The 27,971-nt window shown below is 32.9% G+C and overlaps 1 protein-coding gene across 1 annotated transcript in view; it reads left to right on the forward strand.

Annotated features, from left to right (window-relative positions):
• Positions 1–27,971, forward strand: part of LOC141491396 (ephrin type-A receptor 6) — a 1,165,986-nt gene that overhangs the window by 807,954 nt on the left and 330,061 nt on the right. The window contains exons 8-9 of the mRNA XM_074192302.1: positions 13,536–13,644; positions 18,280–18,350. Of these exons, the coding sequence (XP_074048403.1) occupies positions 13,536–13,644; positions 18,280–18,350 (180 nt within the window). The remainder of the gene's footprint in view (positions 1–13,535; positions 13,645–18,279; positions 18,351–27,971) is intronic.

The raw sequence follows: 27,971 nt of genomic DNA on the forward strand, positions 1-27,971 counted from the left end.
ATCAAAACCTTTACCTTGACTTCTATTCCCTCAAAGTAACATCATCTCTCTTCTTGATTCTTTTTTCTCAAATTTCTGTAGTACCTTCACTTCCTCAACCACTAAACTAATATCTCAATCCCTTGAAATCTGGTTTCCAACCCCACCTGACATAAAAGATCTAAGCTAAAGGTTAACTAATTACTAAATCTAATTATCTCTCAATATCTAACATTTTTAAAAACCAAAGACAAAAAATGTTAAAATAATCTTCTCTATCAAACCAAACAATTTTTTCTGCACTTTTAACTAAGAATGAATGAAATTTGCAAATACTGTAATAAACCAGTATTATTTATTACTAAATAAAACCAAAAAAGTTACTGTTGCTAGGAGCACCATTCATCCTATCTGCAGTCTATTCTGCACACTAACATTACTATCATCATCTGCAATTAAAATATAATAAGGGTTGGTATTCATATAATATTCTAAAATATATAAATACTTTCATTTGACATAACAGCTACCCTTTCAGTAGACCCATATGGTATAATTGCCATCATTCTTTACATGAGAAAACTGTAGCAAATAGCATTTAAGCACCTGCCAGTTGTCATATAGCAAATTTGAACCCAGATCTTCCTCAGCACTTTGACTCCTTATATCATGCTGTTTCTTAATATTTACTAAGCAAGTTTGTGCAAAGCAAGACATATGGCATATTTGAGTGGCCTTGAAGTCAGGAGCTTATTAGGTAACATTATTTCATTATCTCCTCACAAGTTGTGAATTACATTTTTACATATAAGAAACTGATACTATTATTGTCCTCATTTTTTAATTGAGGAAACTGAGTCTCAGGTTCATTCACACAGGATATTAAGTGTCTGAGGTAGTATTCAAAACTAAATTATTCAGAATTCAAGTTCAGTGCTCTAAGCAAGTCTCTATCTAGTTCTAATTTTAAGAGATGAATTATTCCAGATAATGGAGTTTCTTGGATTGCTGATGACTTACTGTTTTAAACACTAAAAGTTTTTTTTTAATCTTTGGGGTGGAAATATTTATAAAATACATTTACCCACATTTCTGTATTTACAAGATAGAGTATAATAGAAAAATGCTTTTAAAAACTACAATTTAAGGGGCAGCTAGGTTGCCCAGTGGATAGAGCACCAGCCCTGGAGTTAGGAGGACCTAAGTTCAAATCCAGTTTCAAACATTTAACAATTGCCTAGCTGTGTGACCTTGGGCAAATCACTTAATCCCATTGCCTTAAATGCATAAAAAATTAAATTACATATCAAGTATGATTATGGCATCACTAAGGTAGCTATGAATGGTTGATCTTACCCTAATTATGGGGCAGCTAGGTGGCATAGTTGATAGAGTAATGACCCTGGAGTCAGGAGAAATTCAAATCCTGGCCTCCAGAAACTTGCTAGCTCTGTGACCCTGGTCAAGTTGTTTAGCCCTGTTTGCCACAGTTTTATCATTTGTAAAATGAGATGGAGAAGGAAATGACAAACCACTTTAGTATCTTTGTCAAGAAAATTTCAAATAAGAGCATGAAATGTCAAACACATCTAAACAATACTATACATAGTTCCTAATTTCTGGACTTATTTTTTAGGTTTCATATCTGGTTTTTTGTATATAATTTTTTCCTCTCCTACCTTGCTTCCAAAATCTCAGCTTTAATTCTTGCTTCTATCACTGCTAAGATGTGTCAACTCATTTCTCTACTTCTAAACTGCTACTTCATTCTATTATAGGTTTGTAAAATAGATAACCAAACTTAAAATATTAGTATTTAGACTGTTCAGAATTTTCTGTCAATAAGTGCTAAATAAGAAACAAGGTTACTCTCTGAGATAAATCACATGATATATAGTACACAGATTTTTAATCTTAAATTTGACTTCTCTCAAGAGTGTTTTCTTTACTTCCTTTTTTTTGGAACTCTGCTCCAAATAGATAGGTCTGGATAGATGAGGTGAATATAAATAACAAAATCATTATCATATAATAAATGTTTCATGAGTGGCACAGATATTAAGTGATAGGAGAGTTCAAATGAAGAAGAAGATGCTCCTATAGGCAATATATGACCATTCTTAATTATGGAATTTTAAAAGCAAAAGTCAAATTAATTTTTAATTTTTAATTTCTTCCTTTTGCCTTGAGGTTGTGATGGCATACTTTGTATGATTTAATATTGTGTACAGCAGAAGGATGGAGGAAAGCAGAAGGAAAGAAATGGAACTATTTTTTATTTTCTCAATCCTGATAAAGAAAATTTGCTTTCCTGATGAAAAGGAAATATAATGAGAATCACAATGTTTTTTAACAGTATCTTTATAACCACAAAAAATGTTCAAACTTCTTACTAACAGCACTTCTTTTCCAGGGACAGACTGAAAAAAAAGGCTAATATTGCATTCCAGAAAATCAGGTCAACATTGTCCTTCCAGAACTATTAAAAATGTTCATTTTTTTAAAAAATGTAGCACATTTAACATGTAGCACAATTCCATAGAAAATAGCACATGAAAAACAAACAGCAGATTTTACTTTGAATTGTAAATGGAGGGACAGCTAGGTTGCACAGTGGATAGAGCACCTGCCCTGGACTCAGGGGTACCTGAGTTCAAATCCAGCCTCAGACACTTAATAATTACCTAGCTGTGTGGCCTTGGGCAAGCCACTTAACCCCATTGCCTTGCAAAAACTCAAAAAAAAGAATTGTAAATGGAAACAAGAATAATCTTGATTACAAAAGATGAAATCATGTGCTGCATGAGAGAAAGAAAACTTTCACTAAAAATAACCAAGCATTTTTTTCTCTTATACCTTCATTAAATATCCCCCCCCAGAGAGATTGTCTGAGTCCCTAATATAAACTGTTACTCTTAAAAATTTTAAAGAAAAAAATCTCTTCAGGAGATCCTTTTTCTTAGGCAGTGTGCTACTGTGCTTAGTCAATTATTTCCTTTTCACAAAGTTTAATTTAATTCTTAATAGACCACATGTTGAAATATATCATTTTTAATGTACTTCTATTCTTCTAACCAGATAATATTCAGAGGATGAAAGAAACATTATCTAATAAAATTGTCTCAAAGAAAATTTTCTTTATCATTCTGTGTTTCACAATGATTTTAATATGAACAGCTTTGCTCTAGGGCTTTAGATAAATGAATAAAACATTGTTTCTCCTCTACTGGAATAGCCATTGGAAATAAATTTACAATCATGGTGAAAAAATATAAACGCAGCATTATTAATAGGTCACAGTTGCACAGTCTTTCATTGACATAACAGAAATATTTGCAATCAACCTACTTTTTTATTAGAAAGCCCATTTTGTAGAGAAGAGAAAGCTATTCATTTGGGTTTATATATTTATAAATAAAAGGAAATGTTGCATAATGAGTAAAGAATTTGTATCAAGATGACCTAGGTTCAAATTCTGTTTCTTACACATATGGACTGTGTGACTATGAGTAAGTGGCTTGTACTCTCGGTACCCTAAGGGTTCTAGAGGAAATTTTCTCTCTGGAAAGGCTAAGAAGACTGGGAAAGGGTCAAAGGGGTCCATTTATAGAATGCTATAAAATCTTTTATTTAATTACCAGAACTGATTAAATTGGTGGATGATATAGTCAAGTCTCCACTTTAGGAAGATCAGATTGAGAGCTGAGTAGAGGATAAATAGGAGTGAGGAGAGTCTTGAGTGGGGAGATCACTTAGCAGGATATTGCAATAATTTAGGTGTGAGGTGATAAAGTCCTACATTAGAGTGATGGCAAAGTTGGAGGAGATAGGGGAATATGTATGGAAAATATTACTTGGGCATAAATGAGAAGACATGGCAACTTATTGGATGAAAAAGTGATGGATAGCATATAGGTTGCAAACTTGGGTGAATGGGTTTGTAGTGATTCCCTCAACAGTAAAAAAGCATTTAGGAAGAAAGAAAGATTTGGGGAAAAGGCAATAAGTTTAATTTTAAACATGTTGAAACATTCATTTTGGAATGTCCAATACATTTGAGATGTGGAACTGGAGCTCAGAACAGAGGTTAGTGCTAGATGAATCCATCTGAGAATCATCTTAATAAAAAATTATTGGTAAATCCAGGGGACCTGATAAAATCAACCAAGTGAAGTATTGACAGAGAAAGGAAGAGGCTTTCAACCATTCTGGAAAGTAATATGGAATTGTGCCCAAAGAGCAATAAAATGTTCTTTCCCTTTGACCCAGCAATTCCAATTCTAGACCTTTTAACCAGAAGAAATTATAAAAAAAATAGGAAAAATCCCACATGTTCTAAAATATTCATAGCAGTTATTTTTGTAGTGGCAAAGAATTAGAAATTATGGGGATATCTATCAATTGGAGAATGGCTAAACAAGTTATAATACATGAATACTATGAAATATTATTGTTCTATAAGAAACCATAAATGGTCGGATACTAGAGAAGCATGGAATGAGTTGTAGGATCTGATGCTGAGTAAAGGGAGTAGAACCAAGGAACAATGTACACATTAACAACAACATCCTAAGATGATCAACCTTGATGGAAGCAGCTCCTCTCAACAGTTCAGAGAGCTAGGACAACCATATTAGACCAACTATGGACAATATTATATCCATCCAAAGGAAGAAAAACAAAACAAAAAATACAATGCACCCTTCAGAATTTGATGAAAACTTGATAAAAATTATCTCCTATGTATCTCTTTCCCTTAATACTAATTCCTCATATCAAAAATAACTAATCTGTAAACAGGTTTTATCAAAAATATGTTTATTCAATGCTAACTTGACTACTGTTCATTGCTGAGGGGAGGGTAGAAGGAAATTTTGCAACTTAAAAATATACATGTATATATGAAAGAAAAAATAATAAAATAATAATTTTTAAAATACAATGAAGAGACATAAAAAAGAAACAAAAGGAAGAGGCTTTCTTGGAGAATACTCCTAGCTATGAATTGTGACTTTAATGAGAATCTAGGAAAGGATTCTTAAAAGGAGAGGTCAGAGCACAGAGAGATTAAAAAAAAGAATCAGGGGACAGTTGGGGCTCCAAAACTAGAGAAGAGAGTTTCAAGGATGAGGAGGAGAGGGTGATTACTGGTGTCAAAGACTATAAAGGGATTAAGAAGAATAAAAACTGAAAAAGGTCATTGAATTTGGCAACAAAGGGATCATTAATAACTTTGAAGAATATTTTAGTGGTAAGATGAATCTGGAAGCCAGGTTGTAGGATGTAAGAAGAGAATAAGGAGAGAGAAAGTGCTTCTACTGATTGTATCTGCCTTTTTGAGGAATTTAGATTTAAAGTACAGAAAAGATATAAGATTATAGTAAAGGTGAAAGAATAAAGTGATGAGGGGAGTAGATGTGGATGGGAGAGATATGGATAGGTAGTAGGGAATAGGTTAGTGGATAGGGAGAAATGGAAAGTTGCTAAAGAGAAGATGACAGAAGGTGGGGCAATCTGTTGAAGTATATAAGAAAGAATGAGATTAACTATGCAAGTAGAGAGATTATTCTATATATCTTCTGTGAGAAGCAGTGTAAAATTGAATTGTTTTTCAAACAGTCAAGATAGGGAAGGGAGGAGAGTATAGTCAGTATTGGATTGATGACCTTAATGGGGGGAGGGGAAACAGATGTGGAGGGGCGGCTAGGTGACGCAATGGATAGAGAACCAGCCCTGGAGTCAGGAGTACCTGGGTTCAAATCCGGCCTCAGACACTTAATAATGACCTAGCTGTGTGGCCTTGGGCAAGCCACTTAACCCCATTTGCCTTGAAAAAACCTAAAAAAACAGATATGGAAAAATTGGAGTTGTGATGAGAAAAAATAAGTTTTAGAACTTCAAGGCAAAAGGGGAAAATGAAATGCTAACAGATTATGATAAGATAGAGGAATTTCAAAATTCATGAAAACAGAAGTAGACCATTTGTGGCAAGCACGAGAATATGACCATTTCTGTGTGTAGCTGCCATGAGAAAGAGGAATCGTCAAGGGGGAATAAGTAATTTGAAGGACTAGAAAATTAGAATGTTTGAAGGTGCATCAACATACACTTAGGTGAACTCCTCTATTTTGAGATCAAGCATAAGGGGGAAGACAAAGACTGTGAGCCAGGGGCTTGGTATAAATATGGATTGAAAGAACTTCAAAGAAAAGAAGATGATTGAGTTGTGATGGTAAAAGCAGAACCTCAACGTGGCAATAAAGAGCAATGAGCACTCCAATTTTTCTACAATGATTACCAAATTGGAGGGTAGGAGTGAAAGTTCAACAAGTGCTGGAAAAAGGAACAAACGAAGCTGTCTTCAGGAAAAACCTAGTTCTCAATAAGTGCAGAAAGATAAAGAAAATGAAGTTGGAAAAGGTTGAAGATGAAAGTCAGTTTATTATCTACAGAGTAGGTATTTCAGAATGTATGGTGGAAGAAGTAAGGGTTAAGGGGAGTAGAAATAAAAAGTGGGAAATCAAGAAACAGGATTTGATCAATGGTAGCTGAGGCTTCCTAATCACTGACATAAAAAGGGAATTATTAGGGAGCATGTTAATTATTGAAGAATGAGTTAATTTGACCATTATTTAATAATTATTCTCTTCCATAGGAGTTCAATAAAATCTAAAGGTGAAAGACAGAAATAATTTGGTGAAATAATTTAGGAAAAAGAAAAGAAATAATTTCTGCAGTTTAGGATATAGGTCCACAAATTTTAAATGACATGCCCAAGGTCACACAGGTAGTGAGTATGAGAGTCAGATCTTGAACCCTCATTCTCTGTGTGCAAAGTGCCCCACTACTATATTTAAAATCTTTTAAAATTTATATTTTTAATTTAAGGGGATAAAAAAGCATTTCCATAACATCATATAATCTTTTAAAAATAATTGCATATGTAACTGAAAATTTGCTATTCCTTTTAGATAGCATATAAATTTATTTTTCCCTTCCCCACCCTAGAGATGGATACCATTAGATACACACACACATTCACACACACACACACACACACACACACACACACACACATACACAGACATACATATATAAAATTATTTTATATTTAAGTCTATTTTTCAGCTCTTTCTCTGAATTCTTCATATGTTCTTTGTTTTTATTTGGGCTTTTATAATGGTCAAAATTACTTATTTACTCAAAACTGTTCTTAAAACAAAGTTTTCTTAAAACAATTTGCAAAAATCTGCTCATTTCACTCTTTGTTATTTCATGTAAGCGGGTCCATGTTTTTCTAAGATCTTTGAGCTCATCATTTCTTATAATATAGTACTATTCCATCACAGATACCACAACTTACTCAGTCCTTCTCCAATTGAAAACCTTTCATTTCTAGTTCTTTGCATTCACAGAGATGCTATAAACATTTTATTTATTTTTTCCAATTACATGCAAAGATAGTTTTTCAGCATTCATCCTTTTGCAAGTTTTTGAGCTCCACATTTTTCCACCACCCTCCCTTCTCCCCGCACCATAGCAACAATCTGATATATGTTGTACATTTTCAATCTTGTTTAGCAAATTGCTTTAAACATTTTAAAACAAATAATTTTTCACTTTTTCCCCCTAATCATCATTGGAATTACTTTAAGTCTTATAGAATGGGGAACTAAGAAGTAATTAATTTGGTCATGCTTACAGAGTTAGAATTGTCAGAAGCAAGAATTAAACTCAGCTCTTCCTTACTCTGAGTCAGCTTTCTAACAAAGGCAATATGTGCCCAGGCTACTAATTTTTTTATGGAAGAATAGAAGTCTTCAAATGGAGACCAGTTATGATGGATATTGTAGAAAGGATTTCTATTTAACTATGAGTTGAACTAGACAACTTATAAGATGCATCTGAGTTGTAAAATTCAGTATTTCTCATAATTTCACTCCTGCAACAATACTTTACAGAGTAGGAATTTAATACATTTTTTGTTGGATGAGATTTAGTTTGTATGTAGGGTAAATAATCTGTCATTGCAATTAGTTACTCAATCTTTTGTTTCTCTTGGACTAGGTGGGTTTGAGCAAGTTTCATCTACATGAAAATGTACACTGGGAAAATGAAAACTTTAGTTGCAATTCTGTCAGACTGTATTGCATTATAACAGCAATAACCAAGCAAATAAATGTATTTGTCTTAAATATCAATTTCTTTATCTTCAAATAATCCACAGGCAGTTATTTGTTATTCAATAATTTCCTCTAAGAAAATGTGACATTTTGGAGGACAATATTAATTCCCAGGATATTGCTGTTATTTTGAAGATTGGAAAATTCAGTGAGGATCTAATAAAAAGCTTCCCCACATTTTTTTATTGGATAAGATGTAAGTGTTTAAATTGTCTGTGTAGTTTATGTGGAGTAATGGAATATTGCAATAGATTGCCTGAAAGTATTTCCATTAAATCATACCATCAAAAATTTAATGCCAAAGATGTAATAGTCCTCACTGAAAATTGGACATGAATTACTTTTGATTTTATTTACATTTAAACTACATGGAAAGCCTCTTAGACTTTATCATTGTCCTCTTAGCAATTCAAGAACAGTATATAAATTTCAGACATTCTCTAGCAAAATGCTATATTTGTAAGTATATAAATATTCTACATGTAAATCAGTAAGAAACAAATATCCCATGATTCCTTGGGGTAGAGAAACTTTCTTTTTCTTGAAAGGGAATATACTCAAATTTAAATGAATTAATAACAACATAGAACATATTTACTTTTGAGTTCTACTAAGTCAAATGTACGTTATTAGACTGGATGAAGTTAACATTTTCTAGTTGTGGTAATTACCTGAAAGGCCAATTAATCAAAATCTCATCAAGTCAGAGGATAGTAAAGAAATTAACTATTTATAGTTCAATATACTTAAAAGGCAATTAATATGAGGTAAAATATAGTAAGATATATAAGAAGATTAGTAGAAACAGATGTTGAATAATGAATTAGAAGACCTGGCTTGAAATCTTAGCTCAGTTACCCACCTACTTTATTACTTTATCTCTGTGACTCTCAGTTTTAGATTAGCTAATCTCTAAATTCCCTGTTAATCTAAATATATTTTATAACTGATACTTCTTTCAGAAGTGACAACAAAGAAAAGAAACTTTTCTTTTACATGACTTTTGGTCAGTCAGAAACATTTATTAGTGCCCATTTATATAAGAGGATGACCAAAAATGTAAAATATGTCATTGTTCAAAGAAATACTAAGTAGATAATTGTTAAAATAGAGTTTGAAGCTAGGTCTGAATTTATAAGGCAAAGTTGTCTTGATAACATTTACTGAGTAATTCAAGAAAAATCTCCAAGTCAATTATTTCACTTTTATTGAGAAGTCTGTTCTTTTTGTTCTTATTCCATTTAAGCATATTACTTTTATATCACATTCATTTCTAAATATGTCCTTTTCTCATTCAGTGATCTTTCTCTTATAAAAAAATTTTTAAAGGAAAAAATTTAAACAAAACAAATCAAATATTAACTATAAGTATCTTCATCACTCTGGACCCATAGTCCCCCACTTCTATAATTATCCAGGATTTAGTTTTGCTTTATTATATTTTTCATTTTAGCCATTTTAGTCATAGTATATTTGATTGCCTAGTTCTGCTTAGTTTGCTGAATAAGTTTAAATACTTCATCTCATATTTCTCTAAATTCTTCATAATTGTTATTTCCATCACTATTCAATGATATTTATCGCTGTCATTTTCCAGTCTTTGAATGCCTACTTTTTTCTGTTTTTTGAAATTATAAACAGTCGCTGCAATTAATATTTTTGCATGGTATTTTGCACAAAAAAATGGCAGTGAAAGACAGAAAGAGACAAAAGCAGAAAACTTTTCTTTCAGGGACCACCTTGGCATATATTCCTTCTCATGGTATCTCTAGATTAAAAGGCATCAACATGCCATTTTTTAAACATGATTCCGAATTGCTTTCAAAAATGCTTGGACCAAGCCATACCTCCATCAAGAGTGTATTAATATGCCTTTTTTCAAGGACCTCTTCCAACACTGACCTTTTCCCTTTTTTGTCATTTATGCTGATTGTTATGATTTGAAATAATAACTCAGTTGCACTCATTTATATTTTTCCCATTAATAATGAAATTAAATAAACTTGCATATGTTTTAATTAGTTAGCATTAGACACTTTGTTACCTTAAGTAAGTCACTTAGTACTTCTCAACTTCCTATGATGGGAACAATAATAGCATGTACTTGACAAGGCTGTTGTGAGGATCAAATATGATAATATACATAAAGCATTTTGAAAATATTAAAGTGACATGAAAATCTTACTGTTTTTGTTGTAAATATATTTGTTTATATTTTAATCACTTATCCATTACAATAGCTAATAAAGACAATATCTCTTTATCTTTTATATTTCTAATAAATCCCTTTAGATTTTAAATATATAACCGTTATCAGTTTTCTTCTTCACCTAACTGCATTGATTTTATTTTTTGTAAGTTTTTTACTTTTATGTAATTTGAATATTTGTTTTACTTTTTGTGATGTTTTCTATTTCTTATTTGTTTAAGAATTCTCAAATTGAGTTAGCTCTGTGAATGATTTCTCTATTTCTTCTGCTCCATTTTTTAAAGCAATATGATCTTTTAAAATTTTATTTGGATAGCCATTTGTTTTATGTGGAAAGTTCTTGACAAATATATATTATATATAGACTTTTTTCAAATAATTTATATTGTTGAGTTTATTGAACACTGGATTATCAAGGTCTATAATTTATGACCTTTGCTTATTTAGTTTGTTCAATTCTACATTTCTTTTTTATAGCCAATACCAAGTGATGTTGACATTTAGTATTCAATATTATACTCAGAAATCTGGAAGTTTATTCTCTTTCATTTCTGCTTTTTCCTCATTACTTTTTGTGAGATTCTAAGACTTGAGCCTTCTGTTTATTATAGTTAAAAAAACAATCCATTGGTTGTTTAAAGTACTAAATAAAGGACTCAATCTAAATTCAGTAGAATTATAAGTCTATTATATTGATGCAGTTCAATTGTGAATAAAAATATTCTTTCTATTTAATTTGTTTTCATTTTTAAAGAGTGTTAAAATTCTATTTATATGTTTTATTTCTATTTGATAGATCATCTCCCAGACACTTTTACATTTTGTGGCTAGTATTTCCATTTCTACTCTTTTTATCTTGGATTGAATGATTGGTCTAAAGAAATACTAATGCTTTACAGAATTTTGTTTTATTCTGCTGTGCCATTTAAAGTATTAATCATCTCTGTTTCTTTGCTGATTCTTTGGAGTTTTCTGTGTAAATTACCATTTCAGTTGTAAAAATAAATAATTTTCTCTTCTTTGATAATGTTTAGGTCATTAGCATCTATTTCTTGGCATAATGATATGACTTTTATTTCCTGAACTGTCACATAAGAGAAAGGAGAACAAGAATATTTATTTAACCCTCACATTAATTTGAGGGAGATAGGGACTTCATAGAAATATTTCTATTCCTAGAGGATTTTTAGTTTATTTTCTTCTTAAATTTTCTTATTCTTTTTCTTTTATAAATTTTATAATCATTTTGATAGTTTCTTGCATTCCTACCACTACCCACCAGGCCTGTCCCCTCATGACTCCAGAAGAAGTCTTCTCCTTGCAACAAATATGTTTAGACTAATACTCATACTTTCTCCCTTGGCTTTTCCCTTGAATTCCCAGTTTGGTTATGTTTGATGACTACCATCATCAATTTATCTCTGGGTTCCAGGCTTTCTTTTTGGAATTCACCCCATTCCACTGCTTTTCAGAATCCCAATAAGCTAATCAGTAGCAGAAAGGGGGACTGAGGGAACCATACTCAGGTTCTTGTCCAAAGTATTTTCTATTGAGAGAAGGATTGCTAGACCTCTTTGTTTCTAACACAAATAGACTGGCTCCTCTAGTTAATTCTATACTTCCCAAAACTTTCTTTCACACCTCATTCATCTCATAGCTCTTTTTTTCCTTTCTATAATTGAGTAGCATTAGTGTCTAATATCTCATATGGGGAATGAAAAGATTCAGGTTGTGTCACTGCTATGGTGAGAGTGAGTAAGAAAACCCAGAGTAGAAGCTTGAGACATAAGATCTGAGGTCACTTTTATTAACTATATGTGACAATGTGTTTGGGGCCAGGGGAGAAGTGAGAGCAATAAGTGAAAGTGTCATTTTGTTGCCTCTGTGTGATGTTATTTCTCAAGGTTTTTACCTCATGAAGTGTTTCTATCTTCCAATCTTGGGGATTCTGCTTTAGGTATTCTATATCTAATACATAATTACAGTTTCTAGGGATTTTAGATTAAGAAGATTTATAGAAAATAACAGCACTTCTATCTTGAATTATCACATGATGCCAAATAATTAATTTGTATTCATACATGTCTATTCAAAAATGATATGAACATGTGCAAAAGCACTGAATTTGAAGATAAAAGATCTGATTTCATATTCTATTCTACCATTTGAGAATGGCTTTCCTAAAGTCACTAGGATTGAATAACAAAGAAAAGTTGTAAGAGTCTAAGATTTATCATCTTTAAACTAAAGAATTTGGACTAAATTATTTCTAAGGTCCAATTCAACTTTGATATTCTGTTCAGTTGTTTGCTAATATTGCAAAATAGTTTAATAACATGGCAACTAGGTATAGAGAGAGAATAGAATGCTGGGCCTAGAGTAAGAATCCACATCCAGTCACAGCTACTTACTAGTTACATGACTTTAGTAAAGACATTTAACTTCTGTTTACCTCAGTTTTGTCAACTATAAAATGGGGATAAGAATAGCATCTACCTCCCAGAATTGTTGTGAGGATCAAATGAGATAATATTTGTAAAGTTAACTTAATACAGTGACTGGGATATAGTTAATGCTAAATAAATGCTTTGGTTGTTGTTTCATTTAAAATATATAGTAACCCTAAGATGTAACAATCCCAGATATTCTAGTCTATTGTTCATTGTTAAAAAGATTGAAGTTCATGGGGGCATCTAGGTGGTGCAGTGGATAAAGCACTGGTCCTGGAGTCAGGAGTACCTGGGTTCAAATCCGGTCTCATACACTTAATAATTACCTAGCTGTGTGGCCTTGGGCAAGCCACTTAACCCCATTTGCCTTGAAAAAAACCTAAAAAAAAAGATTGAAGTTCTAAAAGATTCACTTACCAAAAGTTACAATAAAATTGTAAGTAGCAAAGCCTATATTTATGCCCAAGTTTTAATCTTCATTCCTTTACTTTTTTGCACCATGATAACTATAAGTTATCATGCTATCTCTTTACCATTTACTATGTGACCAATATGTAATGATCTCAAATTCAAAACATTGTGTTACAATTCAGATACTGCCTTTTTGTATTATTTGTAACACTTCCTATGAGATTAAAGACTCAAATGACTAAAGAGTCAGGAGGCAAACTATTTCACAAAATACTTAATATTCATTTTTTTTTTCTGTTGCAGCTTCTGACATAGCAGCAGAGCAAGGGCAGATTCTTGTAATAGCCACTGCAGCAGTGGGTGGATTCACTCTTCTGGTTATCCTCACCTTATTCTTTTTAATCACTGGAAGGTAATTAATATATCTTAGAAATTTGAGTACACCTCTAATTTTTGTTTTCTTTATGGTTTTATTGAATTAAGTATTTGATCATTTAATATCATTCTGTCAAGTTTGTGAAAATATCATTAGAGCAAAAAACTCACAATCATATTTAATAATATCACATGCATACTCACTACTGTGATTCAATAAAAACAAAAATCTACCAACCAATAAATATCTAAGATAATTTAAATGGTTTATTTGAATTTAAAAGGATAATGTTAATGATATAACTGTAATAGAACTTTAGGTACCAAAACTTTAACCTTAAATTGAGATGAAATGGAAAGTACCATGTTGCCTAAGGAATATAGAAGGGCAAACCATCCTAGATTGGAAAATAGAACACTTCAATATTCCCGTGATGATCAGAGTGGGTCCAGTTCATGACTAATTTCTCAACTTCCAGTCTAAGAAAGATGGAAAACCGAGTCTTTTTTAACTATTCTGATAGTGATAGAGTTAGATCTCTTCAGCACAAAGTCTGACATTCCAATTTCCTCCTTAGGAAAACAAAAGTATTAAATAGATCTCTAAGCAAATATTTTTAGGGAAAAAATTAAGTCAATCACTCTAAAAATATTTCTATATTATGCACATGTAATATATCTTCATCATCTTGTATGGTTTCACTCAAATCGTTTATAGCATGTGCTTTGTGGATGGGCTATTTGTATATATTTCGGGGATTTGCCTTTTATGTCAAAATAAAGTATATAATTGTTTTTTTAAATCTACTGAATAATTTCAATGTATTCACAGAATGAAATACGGAATTTCCAAGGGTAAATCTGGCAGGGGAGCTAGCAATAGAAAAAATATATTTGGAATAAGAGGGTCTGCTTCCATTTCTAACTCTGTCACTTACTATATTTGGGGCAAGTCACAAAGTCTCTTAATTTCAATTTCCTCATCCACAAAATTGAAGTTTGCATTACATGACTTCTAAGGTTCCTTCCAGTTCTAATTCCATAAGTCTATCTTTTTATGCAAGTAGATTTCATAATACTTTCATCTAATTATTATCACTTAGTACAGAAATGTTCCTCTTCTACCTAGGGAGCTTATTAGCTGCTAAATGTAATTTTAATCTAGTTATTGAAAGACATTTTTTTCTCCTATAATCTGGACAGTGTTAAATTTGAAGGTACAGAGGCTTATCACTAACTAGAAAATCACCAAATAGTTTTCTAAATCTTAAAAAATGCATGAATTAAACCAGAAATTCACGTTATGGAAGAAATGCCTTAAAGTTATAGAATTTATAGAATTTAGTGCACCTATGCCTTTTATCTTGTCTCTCCGTATGCTATTATTGCTTATGTCAACTTACTATGTCTTGTTCCCTGGAGATTTATGTTGAAAAATCATTAGTAGTTTTCTAAGTTCAGTAAACACAGTGCTAATAAAGATGTATGGAAGCATTTTGAAACATATTAATCCTTATAAAAATAAAAATGTTGGGTTGGATAAAAAATGATCAAGGCAGACACAAGCTACAAATTTACTGACCAGATTTTTAGGGTCCATTCCAGTTCTCCCCCTATAATCCAATGAGCCTTTAATTATCTAGCATTAACAAATTTTGGTTCAACCACACTTTGTAAACACAAGTTAGAGCCTTCTAACTTAACCAGGATCAAATGTCTCATCATTTCCATTAGGTACTGCTATCTTCTCCTAGTCAAACACATTCTAAGGAGATGTGTAAGTCATAACAACAGAAAGATAAAACAAGAGTAATATAAATTCAAATACTAGGAAAGGTGAAATAAGGAAAATACTCATTTAAACATCTCTGGTATTTAAAACCTAAGTTGTTTTCATTGAATCATTGATTTTAAAGTCATTCTGTCAAGTTTGTGAAAATATCATTACAACAAAATCTCACAGTCTTTTAATTATATCACATGCATACTTGCTATTGGGACTTTAAGAAGAAAGTAGATAGCAATCATGGAATATTTTTATAATAGTTGTGAATACATCCCAACTACTATATATGAAAGCATGAATTTATCTCCCTGTAAAGAGGCATAACTCATCACTAACTGCCACTTATAGAATCTCTAAGGATTTAAATAAGAATAGTTGAAGATCAATAAACAGCAGTCATACCGAAAATATCTTCCCTAGATATATTTTTGGTTCCCTTCTCCATAATTATCCATGTTGCAAAGCAATTAGACTCCCCTCTCCATTAAAACAAACAAACAAAAAACGTTTTTTTATTTGAACAAGGTACATAGGACTGTGAAATGAGACTCAGTTTTTAACCAACTAGAGGCAGTTTGGAGATAGAACACTGGATTTGGAATTAGAAAGACTCTTCTTCATGAGTTCAGATCTGTTCTTAAATACCTAATAGTTGTGTGACCTAGGTAACCATGAAGGAAATGTATGATTATGTAAGAAGGAAAAAAAGTCAACCACATTTTTAGCCAAGTAGAGACAGCTACCTCTTAAGTGATAACAAGTTTTGAGGTAGATTACTAACATCTCTTCTCTATATTTCAACTTCATTCAATTGAACTGTGATTTCCTCACAGTAGATCAATATTCCTACTCACTCAGATCGTGTCCTGTGAGTGTTCTATGAGTTAGAAAATAATTCCTTGGTAGTGATCTGAAATACAAAGAAATTTAAATGACTTGTCCAGGGTCATGTGAGAAAGGATTTAAACCTATCTTTCTAAATCCTAGTCTAGTGTTCTATTTATTACAAAAGGACTTCATTCAATAATTTAATTACTACAACCATAGTATCATAGCTGTACTGGTTATATTATTTTATATTTTGTCTTCATTCTAGATGTTATTTTAAATTTTGTCTAGTCAGAGTGGATTTCAGTTTAAGAAATGGTAATGTGCTAAACCTTCTAGGGGATTTGGCCATTTAAGTTCAAAAGAATGTTTTAAGAGGAATTCTCATTCTAGGGATCCCAAAGAGAGTGTTATTGATACAAACCACTAGTTTATTTTGTTATATTTTTATTCAGAAAGTTATCATATTTCCCTTAAATAAGTGATTTTATAAGTGTGATATATTTTTAGTGTGATAGTTTGGTAGAAAAAGGTCAGAATTTTTTTTCCTAACAAAAGAAATATCAAAATTTTCATAAGGGATCTTGATTAAAAGCAAATATTTAATTAAGAGACATTCATTCATTCAGGTATAGTTCAATGAAATTCATTTGTCCAACTTAATGAATTATCTATGTCTATCAAATGTCTTGTTTTTCTGCAAAATTTTCTGAAATAAATATTTCTAAATAGCACAATCAAATATTATTTTAACAGAATAATCATTAAGATAACAGAAATTTTTTTTATCAATGTCAAATTGTTACCAATTGAATGTGTTTTGGATCTGCCCAGTGAAAAGTTTGTGATCACACAGGGACAAATTAATTCAGTCCACTAAATTTTAAAAGATATGATTAACTCTAAATTTCAGATGGACTCTTCAAATATAATTTGAATTGTGTTTGGGGAAAATAAACTTAATAATGTCATAAGTTGAATACATGATGGATTTTTTTTTTAGTTTTACTCTCCATGATAATGCCTAGAAATACCGGAGACTCCCTTACTTCCTAATATTCTATGATTAGAACTGTTTCACTTATATAAGATAAACATTCATTTTGGAAGTATCACATAAACATAGTATTAGAGGAATATTATTCTTTGAAGACAGAACAAGAAAATTTTGAATAAATACTCTATTTACCATAGGACTTTGAAGCAAATTTCATCTTCGGGGATTGAATTGATATTCTGCAGATGTTTTCTGCTTCACCGTTTAGAATTAGCAATTTGATGAACTGTCATATCATAAGGATGTTGATGAGTCTATTCATATTTAAGAGGCAGGGTATGAGATAACTATCTGCCTGTGTACTTCATCACATGATTATAAGTACTAAGAGAAAACAGAACACATTTCCATCAAATTTCAGATGTGAAATGAAAATTGCAAGGACTTTGATCCCTCCCAAATGGAAAACAGTTAAATTCCTCAGAACCTCACCCTGAAGTCTGGTATGATTTATGTTTATCATTAAAGATAAATTATTGATACCTGTCCAAAATCTAGTAATAATATAACACAGCGGCAATAAATGATCTGTGTGGTTGGCCACAGGGAACATTCTCTAGTCTCTAACTCTCAGAACAACATAACAAAATTGGGTATGTGAAGTTTCTATTTCTCAATTTATTCATCATTATTTTTGATGATATTTCATTATCAATTGCAGCCAACTTGGGCTTTCATTCAAAACTTTGTATAAGATTATATTCTTGATATAACTATATTCCAGGAAATCTGTGATCTCATCACTGAGAGGACATTATTCAGTGATATAAATCACAACTCATTCATATAGGCCAATATTATGTGATGTTAATGCATTTCCTGCTATCACTTTAAATCTAGGGGTAAACTGGATGAAATTGTATTTTTAATTTGGTCTTAGAACAATATAATTCTTACCTCAATGTCCTTCATCCTAAATTATTCAGATTCATATCTAGAACAATTCTTCAAGAGACAGGAGCAAGATTTTTAAAAAAAGATTCTCTTTGCCCTTCCAAAAGGTGCCAGTGGTACATAAAGGCCAAAATGAAGTCTGAAGAGAAAAGAAGAAATAACTTACAAAATGGACACTGTAAGTAATGTTAGCTGATCCCATGCTGGTTTTAATTTCTTGCATGACCTTCTCTGTTCATACTGCCTCAAAGGTTCATTTAAAATTTTTATTCATTCAGTAACAAACTTGATTTTTAAAAGATCTCTCACTTACTATCCTTCAAATTCCAAGCTTTTCATCAGTTTTTCAGGTTGAGCTGCGAAATCACACCTGTCCCTCATTAGATGATATTAGTTTTCCCACTTCTGAATGCTGGGAAACATGACAGGCTGAATTTGCTAAAAATACAAGTCACCTGTTTTCTATTGAGTTATTTACCACTCACACTGCCTCTAAAATATGAACTGCTTTTAGTTAGAAATGCATTTTTCATAGTATGAAAGGGAATTCTCATAATTTTTTCTAGGGAATATAATTTTCAGCATAAAACAAAATGACGGAATTTATTAAAACATTCAAAAAGTAGAAAATCAGCTCTTTAATTCTAGAATATGTAAAAAAAAACTTTCCTACTGACTGCAAAACCCATTCATTTAAAGGATTTCTTCCCAGGCAAGGTATAATTACCATTAAGATTAGTTTTATCATTTCCTTCCTCTAAGTTGTAAATTTCTCTGTGAGAATCACTTTAAGAAGGACTGAAATGATGACAGGAAGGTGAAGTTCTCTAACCGCAGTGTAATTAAAGAACATGCAAAAGCCTATTTAACTATTGAACCCTATATTTTCTACCATCATTATTCAATTGGAATATAAATCTGCTTAAGGTTCTTCTTCCAAATGAGAACAACTATAAGGACCACTTGGGTCAAAAACAATGATATAATTTATCTGTCTTTTAAAAGGGAATTTAAAAGTCTATTAAAAAGGAAGAAAAAACTGAAACAGGTGTCAATCCATGTTTCTTGAAGTCAAGGGGTGGAAAGATTTAAAGCAGATTCAGTCCAGGAACCAGACTGCCAGAGACATGTCTTATGGCAGGAAGATCCAAGAGCTGCTTCAGAACCTAAGTTTTCATAATGAATGGCAGAAATATAGTAATGAGGAATTAAACCCCAGTATCCTAACTAGCAACTAGACTGTAGGTTCAAAAATGGCTATACTAAGCCAAACTGAAGTAACAAAAAAATGGACTGAAGTAATGCATAGTTAAAAGAAGACTGTAAGGCAATATTAAGAAAGAACAATAGACAACAAGAAAATGAAAACTTTATAATTGAATGTTTTCCCCTTCTCAATTTGGACTACCAGTCTAGGCTAATAAAACACCTTTATTCAGATAGTGGTAACTCCCATCTTTTTGAGTTGTTCCAGCCATGTCCAAATCTTCATAAATTTATTTGAGGTCTTCTTGGCAAGTGATTTGCTATTTCCTTCTCCAGTTCATCTTACATCTGAGGAACTAAAATAGGGTTAAATGACTTGCCTGCAGTCACACAGTAAATGTCTGAATCCAAATTTATACTCATTAAGATGATTCTTCCTGATTTGATATCCATCGCTCTAGTTACTGCATTACCTAGCTGCCTGGCTAGCTATTATTGCTGAAAGCAAATCATCTAGACGAAAATTAAAAAAAAAAGATCTGGCATAATTTCCTGAAGACTCATCACTTTCAGTCTATACTTCCAGGGCATATCAGAGCATAACCAGATAATCAGTGTAGTCGGGGGTTTGCATAAGGATTTCAAAATTAGGGAATGGTGAAAGTACTTGCAGTTCTTTAGTGTCTGAGAAAAACAACACAACTTAACTAATGAGCAAGGAAAATTCAACTATAATTTTCCTGACAACCAAGCTGCTTCATTTGACATATTAGTCCTCATATTTAGAACAAACTTTGTTATTTGAAAAATTATGTACAGTGCTAAGGGATGCTAATAACAAATATATAGAAGGAATAAAAATTGAGTTTGAATACCTAAGCCTTATTGAAGTGAAAGTATCTAAAAAAATTTCAGTTACTAAATGGTAACCTGCACTGAATATCTCCCCTGCCCATCCATTCCTTCTCCAATTTCTACTTGCTCTAAGCATATAAATTTCAAATTAAAGTTCTATATAAATATAACAAATGAAACTGTGAAAAAGTAGTTTTCCTTTCTTACTTTGCCTTTGACCTCATTCTAGAAAAATCAAAAATAGGATTGTTCTGAGCAGAGCAACATTTCTCTCAAACAACTTTTAAATAATGCTTAAAATCAAATCCTGGGGTGGCAGAGCCAACAAAAGGAGTGGGAGAGACATTTTTCTAGTGGAAGACAACTTGGGTGATAAATAGGAGAATCTATGACACTGGCATCTAAACTCAGCCCAGAGCAAAATACATACCATGGCAGCTCCTTGAGTGTGGCTACAAACAGCAACTGCAGCAGCTTCAGGGGTTCTCAAACTAAATTTGGCAGGGGGAAAGGGGGAAAGGATGTGTATAAACCACTGGTTAGAAAGAGATTGCAGACATCCCTGGATGCAGAACCCTGTTACTTTGCCTATATATAGTTCTAGGTCACAGTTCCAAGGTGCACTAGCACTTGTGGTTGCAGGGTAGCAGAGTCACTGTACACAGTTCTAGAGTGAAGAAGAGTGTTTATGGTCTCTCAGAATGTAATAGGGGCCCTGGTCTCAGTTCCAAGGAAGAAAGGAGAATCTTGCACCTGTGACCATGGAGAAGCAAGGTGCTTTCCTGAATGAAAACCAGAGCACAGTCCAGAAGTTCAGTGATTACATTTCTTCTTGGATCATATTATTTTGGTAATACATTGTTTCCTCCACCTTGGGAACAGAGAACAGCTTTAACATTCAGTTAAATGCCAAGAAACTGGGGAAATGAGTAAAGAACCTAACTAGGTTACTATGATTACAATAAAGATGAAGACATGAAGTCATAAGAAAACATCAGTGTCAAAATAGTTGTAAGCAAAGCCTCAAAGAAAACATATGAATTGGACACAAGTCCAACAAGAATGCACAAAGGATTTTAAAACATATAAAAAAGATAGAGGATAAATTGGAGAAAGGAATGAGAGAGATGCAAGAAAATTTTGATTAGAGTTAACAGCTTGATAAAAGAGGCAAGAAAATACTAAAGAAAATAAAACTTTATAAACATAGTTGGTCAAATAGTAAAAGAGACAAAATGTACTGAAGAAAAGAACTCTTTAAAAAAATAGAATTGGCCAAACAGGAAAAGAAGCATAAGAATTCCCTGAAGGAAAAAATACCCTATTTAAAAAGGAAAACTGGCCAAATGGAAAAGGAGTTACAAAAGCTCACTCTTTAAAAATTAGAATTGGGCAACATCTAATAACTCCACTAGCCATCAAGAAACAATACAATAAAGTCAAAAAAGAAAAAACAAAAGAAAATCTGAACTGTCTCTTTGGGAGAACAACTGTCATTAAAAACAGAACAAAGAGAAACAATATAAGAATGAGTGGACTACCTAAAAACTTTGATCAATAAATTATTAATATTATAGATTCAGAGAGTAAAGTAGAAATGGAAAGAACCCTCAATCTGAGACTTCAAAATGAAAATTCTTAGGAATATTATAGTCAAATTCTAGAACTCCTAAATCAAGGAGAAAATACTGAAAGCAACAAAAAATAAACAATTGAAATACTGTGGAGATACAGTCAGAATTAAACAAGATATAGCATCTCCATGGTAAAGGACCAGAAGGCTTAGAATATATTTCTAGAGGCAGGAGTACTAGCATTCTAGTTGAGAACAACCTGTTTAGCAAAACCAAGTAATAATCCTTCAGGGGAAAAATAGATTCATACTGAAATAGATTCATACTGAAATTTCAAACATTCCTGCTGAAAAGACAAGTATTGAATAGAAAATTTGACATTCAAATACAAGACTTAAGAGAAGTATAAAAGAGCAAACTTAAAATCATAAGGAATTCAATAAAGTTGAATTGCTTACATTCATATATGGGATTGGTTCTTGTCCTTTATTATTGAAGAAGACCAAAATGACATCATTAGGTTTGAGACAAATTATAGTGTGTTTCACTATGGCTGATCAGTCCAATATGAGCTCATAATACTCTATCACAGGTTGGGCACAAATAGTCCATGTAAACAACTGGAGTGAGTATTTTAAACTTACATCTGCTATGTTGTCTTTGATCTTCTTCAATTCTAACTTCCTCATAGAGCGCAGCACCTTCTCTGATGAGGGTATACCAGGCTGGATGATCCTGTGCCATTGTCTCTCATGCTGTACAATCAATTCGAAATTTCTTCAATGAGGCCTTCAATGTGTCTCAGTATTGTTTCTTCTGACCCCTTTATGAATACTTGTTCTGTGTGAATTCTCCATAAAATAATTTTGGGTGGGGAGTGTACATCTGGCATTCTTACATGTCCAGTCCATCATAGTTGCACTCTCTATAGTAATATTAGAATGCTAGGTAGTTTAGCTTGAGTAAGGCCCTCAGTGTCTGGTATCTTCTACTGCCAGGTGATCTTCAGAATCTTCCTAAGCCAATATAAATGGAAGAGATTCAGTTTCTTGATATGGCACTGGTAGACTGTCCAGGTTTCATAGGCATATAGCAATGAGGTCAGCAGAATGGTTCTGTAGACCTTCAGATTGGTAGTTAGTCTAATAACTCTTCTCTCTCATATTTTCTTTCGAAGTCTCCCAAATACTGAGCTAGCTCTGGCAAAGCATGTGTAAATCTCACTGGCAATGTTTACCTCCTTGGAAAGGACATTGTCAAGGTAAGTGAACTTGTCACAGTACCCAAAACTTCTCCATTTGCTGTAATCATTGGCTCCACATATGGATGGTGTGGTGCTGGCTGATGGAGCACCCATGTTTTCTTGATGTTAATGGTTAGAGCAGAATTAGCATAAGCAGCAGCGAATCTATCCATACTATGTAGCATCTCAACTTCAGAAGCTGCATTGAGTGCACAATCATCTGCAAACAGAAGATCATGCACCAACACTGGTGCCTGGGAAATCTCAAGAGCATCACCCAGTATCTAGAACCCAGGTATACATGCTGTCATGAAACTGACATACAATACTGATGAATTTCTTCAGGTAACCAAATTTTGACATAATTTTCCATAAGCCCTCGTGACTGATAGTATCAATCAGGCAGCAAACATCATATTGATTGTTTCTCTACCCTTTCTGAAACCACACTAGCTCTCAGGGAGGTGACTGTCTTCCAGGTAAAGGATCAGCCTATTGAGAAGGACTCTGGCAAGAATCTTACCAGCAATGACTAAATGAGAAATACCCCTGTGATTGTAACAAGACTTTTACCTTTTATAGAGATAGACAATGGAAGCATGCTTGAATTTTTGAGAGATAATGCCATATAACTTCAAAAATTTCAGTCAGTTTTTGGATGAGCAATGAACTGCTCTACTTTGTAGATCTCAGCTAGAATAGAATCAGCACCAGGTACTTTGCCAATTGAAAGGAACCTAATGACATTAAAAACTTCTTCAGTTGGAACTTTAGCCAAGGACTGACTCATAAATGGTCATTTGTTTCTGCAATGATTGAGATGGTCTGTTAATAACACTATGGAAGTGTTCAACCCATCTCTCTAGGATCATGTCCCAATTGTTAATCAGTGTGGATCCATCAGCATTGAGTATTAGAGATGCACCATACATCTTTGTCCCATAAATAGCCTTCATGATATCATAAAAGCATTGTGGTTTGTTACTGTCTTGCATAAAATTGAATTTCATCTGCCTTCTTACTGAATCAAGGGTCCTACATCTCTCTAAGCTTCACTTGTATTTTACTTTTGGTGAAATTAAATGCTGCCTTCTTAGAAGTGGATGGTAAACCCTGTGGTGTTCTCATTATTCACTTAGAAGCTTCTGTAGTTCCCTATCATTTACTTTTTTAAAAATTTTATTTATTTAAGGCAATGGAATTGAGTGCCTCACCCAAGGTCACACATCTAGTCAATTAGTAAATGTCTGAAGCTGGATTTGAATTCAGGTCCTCCTGACTCTAGGGCCAGTACTTTATCCACTGTGTCTCCCAGCTGCCCCTCCCCTCATTTTCATCAAATCAGTCTTGGTGTTTGCAAGTGTTCTGGCCCAGATGAGCAAATGCAGTGCCATACACCAGATCCCTGAAAGCAGTCCACTCTTTTTCTGCTGTAAGATGTATGTTGGCTCAGTTTTCCCTCCAAATTAGCAACAAACTATTACCACTCAGAGAGACCCTCTAATCTCTTGGCATTAATTCTTCTAGTATTCATTTTGCCTTAGGGCCACTGCTTTGGTTGAATTCCAACAGTCCAGCACTCTGCACCACAAATTGCCTTTGTCATTCTCACATCCTGTCTTTCTTTTCTCCTTACAATCACATAGTCTAATAGATGCCAATGTTTACTATGAGCTTATGTCCTTTTATTGTCATTTAGATAAACGGAAGATAGTATTTGTGATGAGGAGGTCATGAGATGTCTAAGTCTTCAGTAGTAAGTGACCATTACTGTTGCTATTTCCAACTCCATTTAGAACTCCCTGTCATGTCTAATTCTACTCTAACACTGAATTCACCCAGAATTATAAGCTTGTCTTCTTTTGGTACATTGGTGATAAGGGTGTCCAGCTCCTCATAAAAAATTTTGTTAAATTCTTCAGTTTTAGTCATGGTAGGACCATTGGCAGGAATGATAGTGGCATAGTGTTTTTCTGGAAGGGGCAATCTCATTGTCATGAGTCAATGATTCACTCCTTTTATTAGGCATTCAAGAATGTTGACTAGATTAGTTTTGATTGCAAAACCTACCTCAGCTTCATGCCATTTCCCTTCACTGCATCCACTCCAGAAAATCGTGTTTCCAGCTCCAACTTCAGTAACTTGGCCTTCATTTGCCAGTCTTGTTTCACTCAGGTCTGCTATTTGGATATTATACCTGCTGAGTACTCTTGCAACAAGACAAGATAATACATGTAGCTCCAAAGAATTTTATCCATATTTGACAGTTGGAATATATTATATATATATATATATATATATATATATATATATATATATATATATATACACACAAAGGGTATAGCTATGAGTTTATTATGATAGAATGATCTAAAAAGTAAAGGATAAGAAAAGAGAGATACACTTGGAGAAAGGGGAAGGGCGAAAATAGGGGAAATTATATGAAAGGGGCCAGCAAGAAAGTTTTTTACAGTGGAAGGGGAGATGGCAAGCAATACTCAAAGCTCACTCTCATCAAAATTGGTTCAGAGGGAATGATATACACATTCATTTGAGTATAGAAAATCTAGTTTATCTAACTGGTAAATTAAAGGAGAAGGGGATAAAAAAGAGGGGGTGAGGGGGGAGAGGAGTAGAAGGTGGTAGCAGAAATGACAGATTAAGGAAGGCAGAGGTAAAAAACAAAACAGACTTAAGGAAGTAGGGTACAGAGAGAGACAGACATCAGTGGATGCAAAGAAAAGTAGGAAAAATAGAATAGAAGAAAATATATCATAAGTACTAATAACCATACATGTGAATGGTATGAACTCAGTCATAAAACACACAGATAGCAAAAAGGATTAGAAATCAGAACATAACTATATAATGTTTGCAAGAAACATACTTGAAACAGAAGACAGAGTAAAAATAAGGAACTGGAGCAGAATCATCAGTTGAGATTTTTTTAAAAAAAAAGATAGCAATTATGATCCTAGACAGAGCAAAAGCAAAAATAGACCCAATTAAAAGAGATCATCAGGGAAATTACATTTTGCTAAAAGGTACCAAAGACATTGAAGTAACATCAATACTAGACATATGATATTTGTCCTTCATTCTCAAAGAAGGCCATTACATCCATGTCAAGCACATGAATTGGATTTGAGTGAGGGATGCTATGCTAAGTCACCAGCCTCATTTTCTCCTCCAGAGTCATTCATCTGATTCTAGTGACCAGATATGAACAAGGACTAGTGAAGATGGGCCTGGATGCAAGGTAATCAGAGTTAAGTGACTTGCCCAAGGTCTCCCAGCTAGTGTCCAAGGTTGGATTCAAGTTCCTATCCTCTTGACTACAAGGCCAGTGTTCTATCCACTGCTCTGCCTAGCTGCCCATATTAAACATATAAATACCATATGGCATAGCACTCAATGGAAAGTTAAATGAGTTATAGGATGAAATATCCAGGAAATATATACTTGTGGGAAACCTCAACTTTCTTCTCTTAGAGCTAGATAAATCTTTTTTTTCTCTTAAGTAGTATTTATTTTTTTCCAATAACATGAGAAGACAATTTTTAGCATTCATTTTACAAGACTTTGAGTTTCAAATTATTTTCTCTCCCTCCCCTCCCCTCTTCTGAAAATGGTGGCCAGTTTGAGAAAGATTATGCATGTGTTGTCAAGTAAAGCATATTTCCATATTAGTCATTCTTGTGAAAGAAAAAATACATCAAAAGAAAAAAATGAAAAAGAATAAAGTAGAAAAAGACATGCATCAATCTGCATTCAGGGTCCATCAGGTCTTTATCTGGATGTGCATGGTATTTTCCTTCATGAGTCTTTTGTACTTCTGATGGATAATTGTGTTGCTGAGAAGAGCTGAATCATTCGTAGTTGATTATCACACAATATTGCTGATACTATGTACAGTGTTTCTTAGTTCTCTTATTTCATTCAAGTCTTTCTAGTTTTTTCTGAAATCTTCCTATTTATCATTTTTTATTGCAAAATATATACCATTACATTCATATACCACAATTTGTTCAGTCATTCCCCAATTGATGGGTATCCCCTTGATTTCCAATATTTTGCCACCATAAAATGGCTGCTATAAATATTTTTTATTATGTGTGACAGATTCTTTTCCTTTTTTTCCTGATCTCTTAGGGCTATAGACCTAGGACTGGTATTGTGGGATCAAAGGGTATATACACACAGTGATCACCCTTTTACTGTAGTTCCAAGTTGATCTCCAGAATGGCTAGATCAGTCCATGACTCCACAGTGTCAGTGTCCCAATTTTCCCAAATCATATTCAACATTTATCATTTTCCTTTTCTGCCATGTTAGTTAATCTGATAGATATGAGGTGATACCTGAGAACTCTTTTAATTTGCTTTCCTCTGATCAAAAGTGATTTATAGCCCTTTTTCAAATATCAATAGATAAATTGATTTCTTCATCTAAAACCAGTCTTTTCATATCAATTGGGGAATGATTTATCTTCATATAAATTTGGCTCATTTCCCTATATATGTTTGAGAAATGAGGCCTTTTATTAGAGAAGTGTGCTGTAAAGACAATTTCCCAGCTTCCAATTTTCCTTCTTAAATATGCTCCTTTTTTGTATAAAATCATTATTTATAAATATAATCAAAATTATCTATTTTACAGTTTTCAGTGTTTTCTGTTTCTTATTTAATCATGAATTCTTCCTTTCCCCATAGATCTGACAGGTAAAATACTCTTTACTCTTTTAATTTGCTTATGGTTTCATCTTTTAAGTCTAAATCATGACTATTTTGACCTTATCTTGGAACATCGTGTAAGATGTTGGTCTATTTTCCAGTTTTCCCAGGATTTTTTTTTTGTCAATAATCAGTTCTTATCCCAAAGGATAGGATCTTTGGGTCTGTCAAACACAAGGTTACTATGG

Source organism: Macrotis lagotis, chromosome 6, assembly GCF_037893015.1.
Source record: "Macrotis lagotis isolate mMagLag1 chromosome 6, bilby.v1.9.chrom.fasta, whole genome shotgun sequence".
Taxonomy (NCBI): domain Eukaryota; kingdom Metazoa; phylum Chordata; class Mammalia; order Peramelemorphia; family Peramelidae; genus Macrotis; species Macrotis lagotis.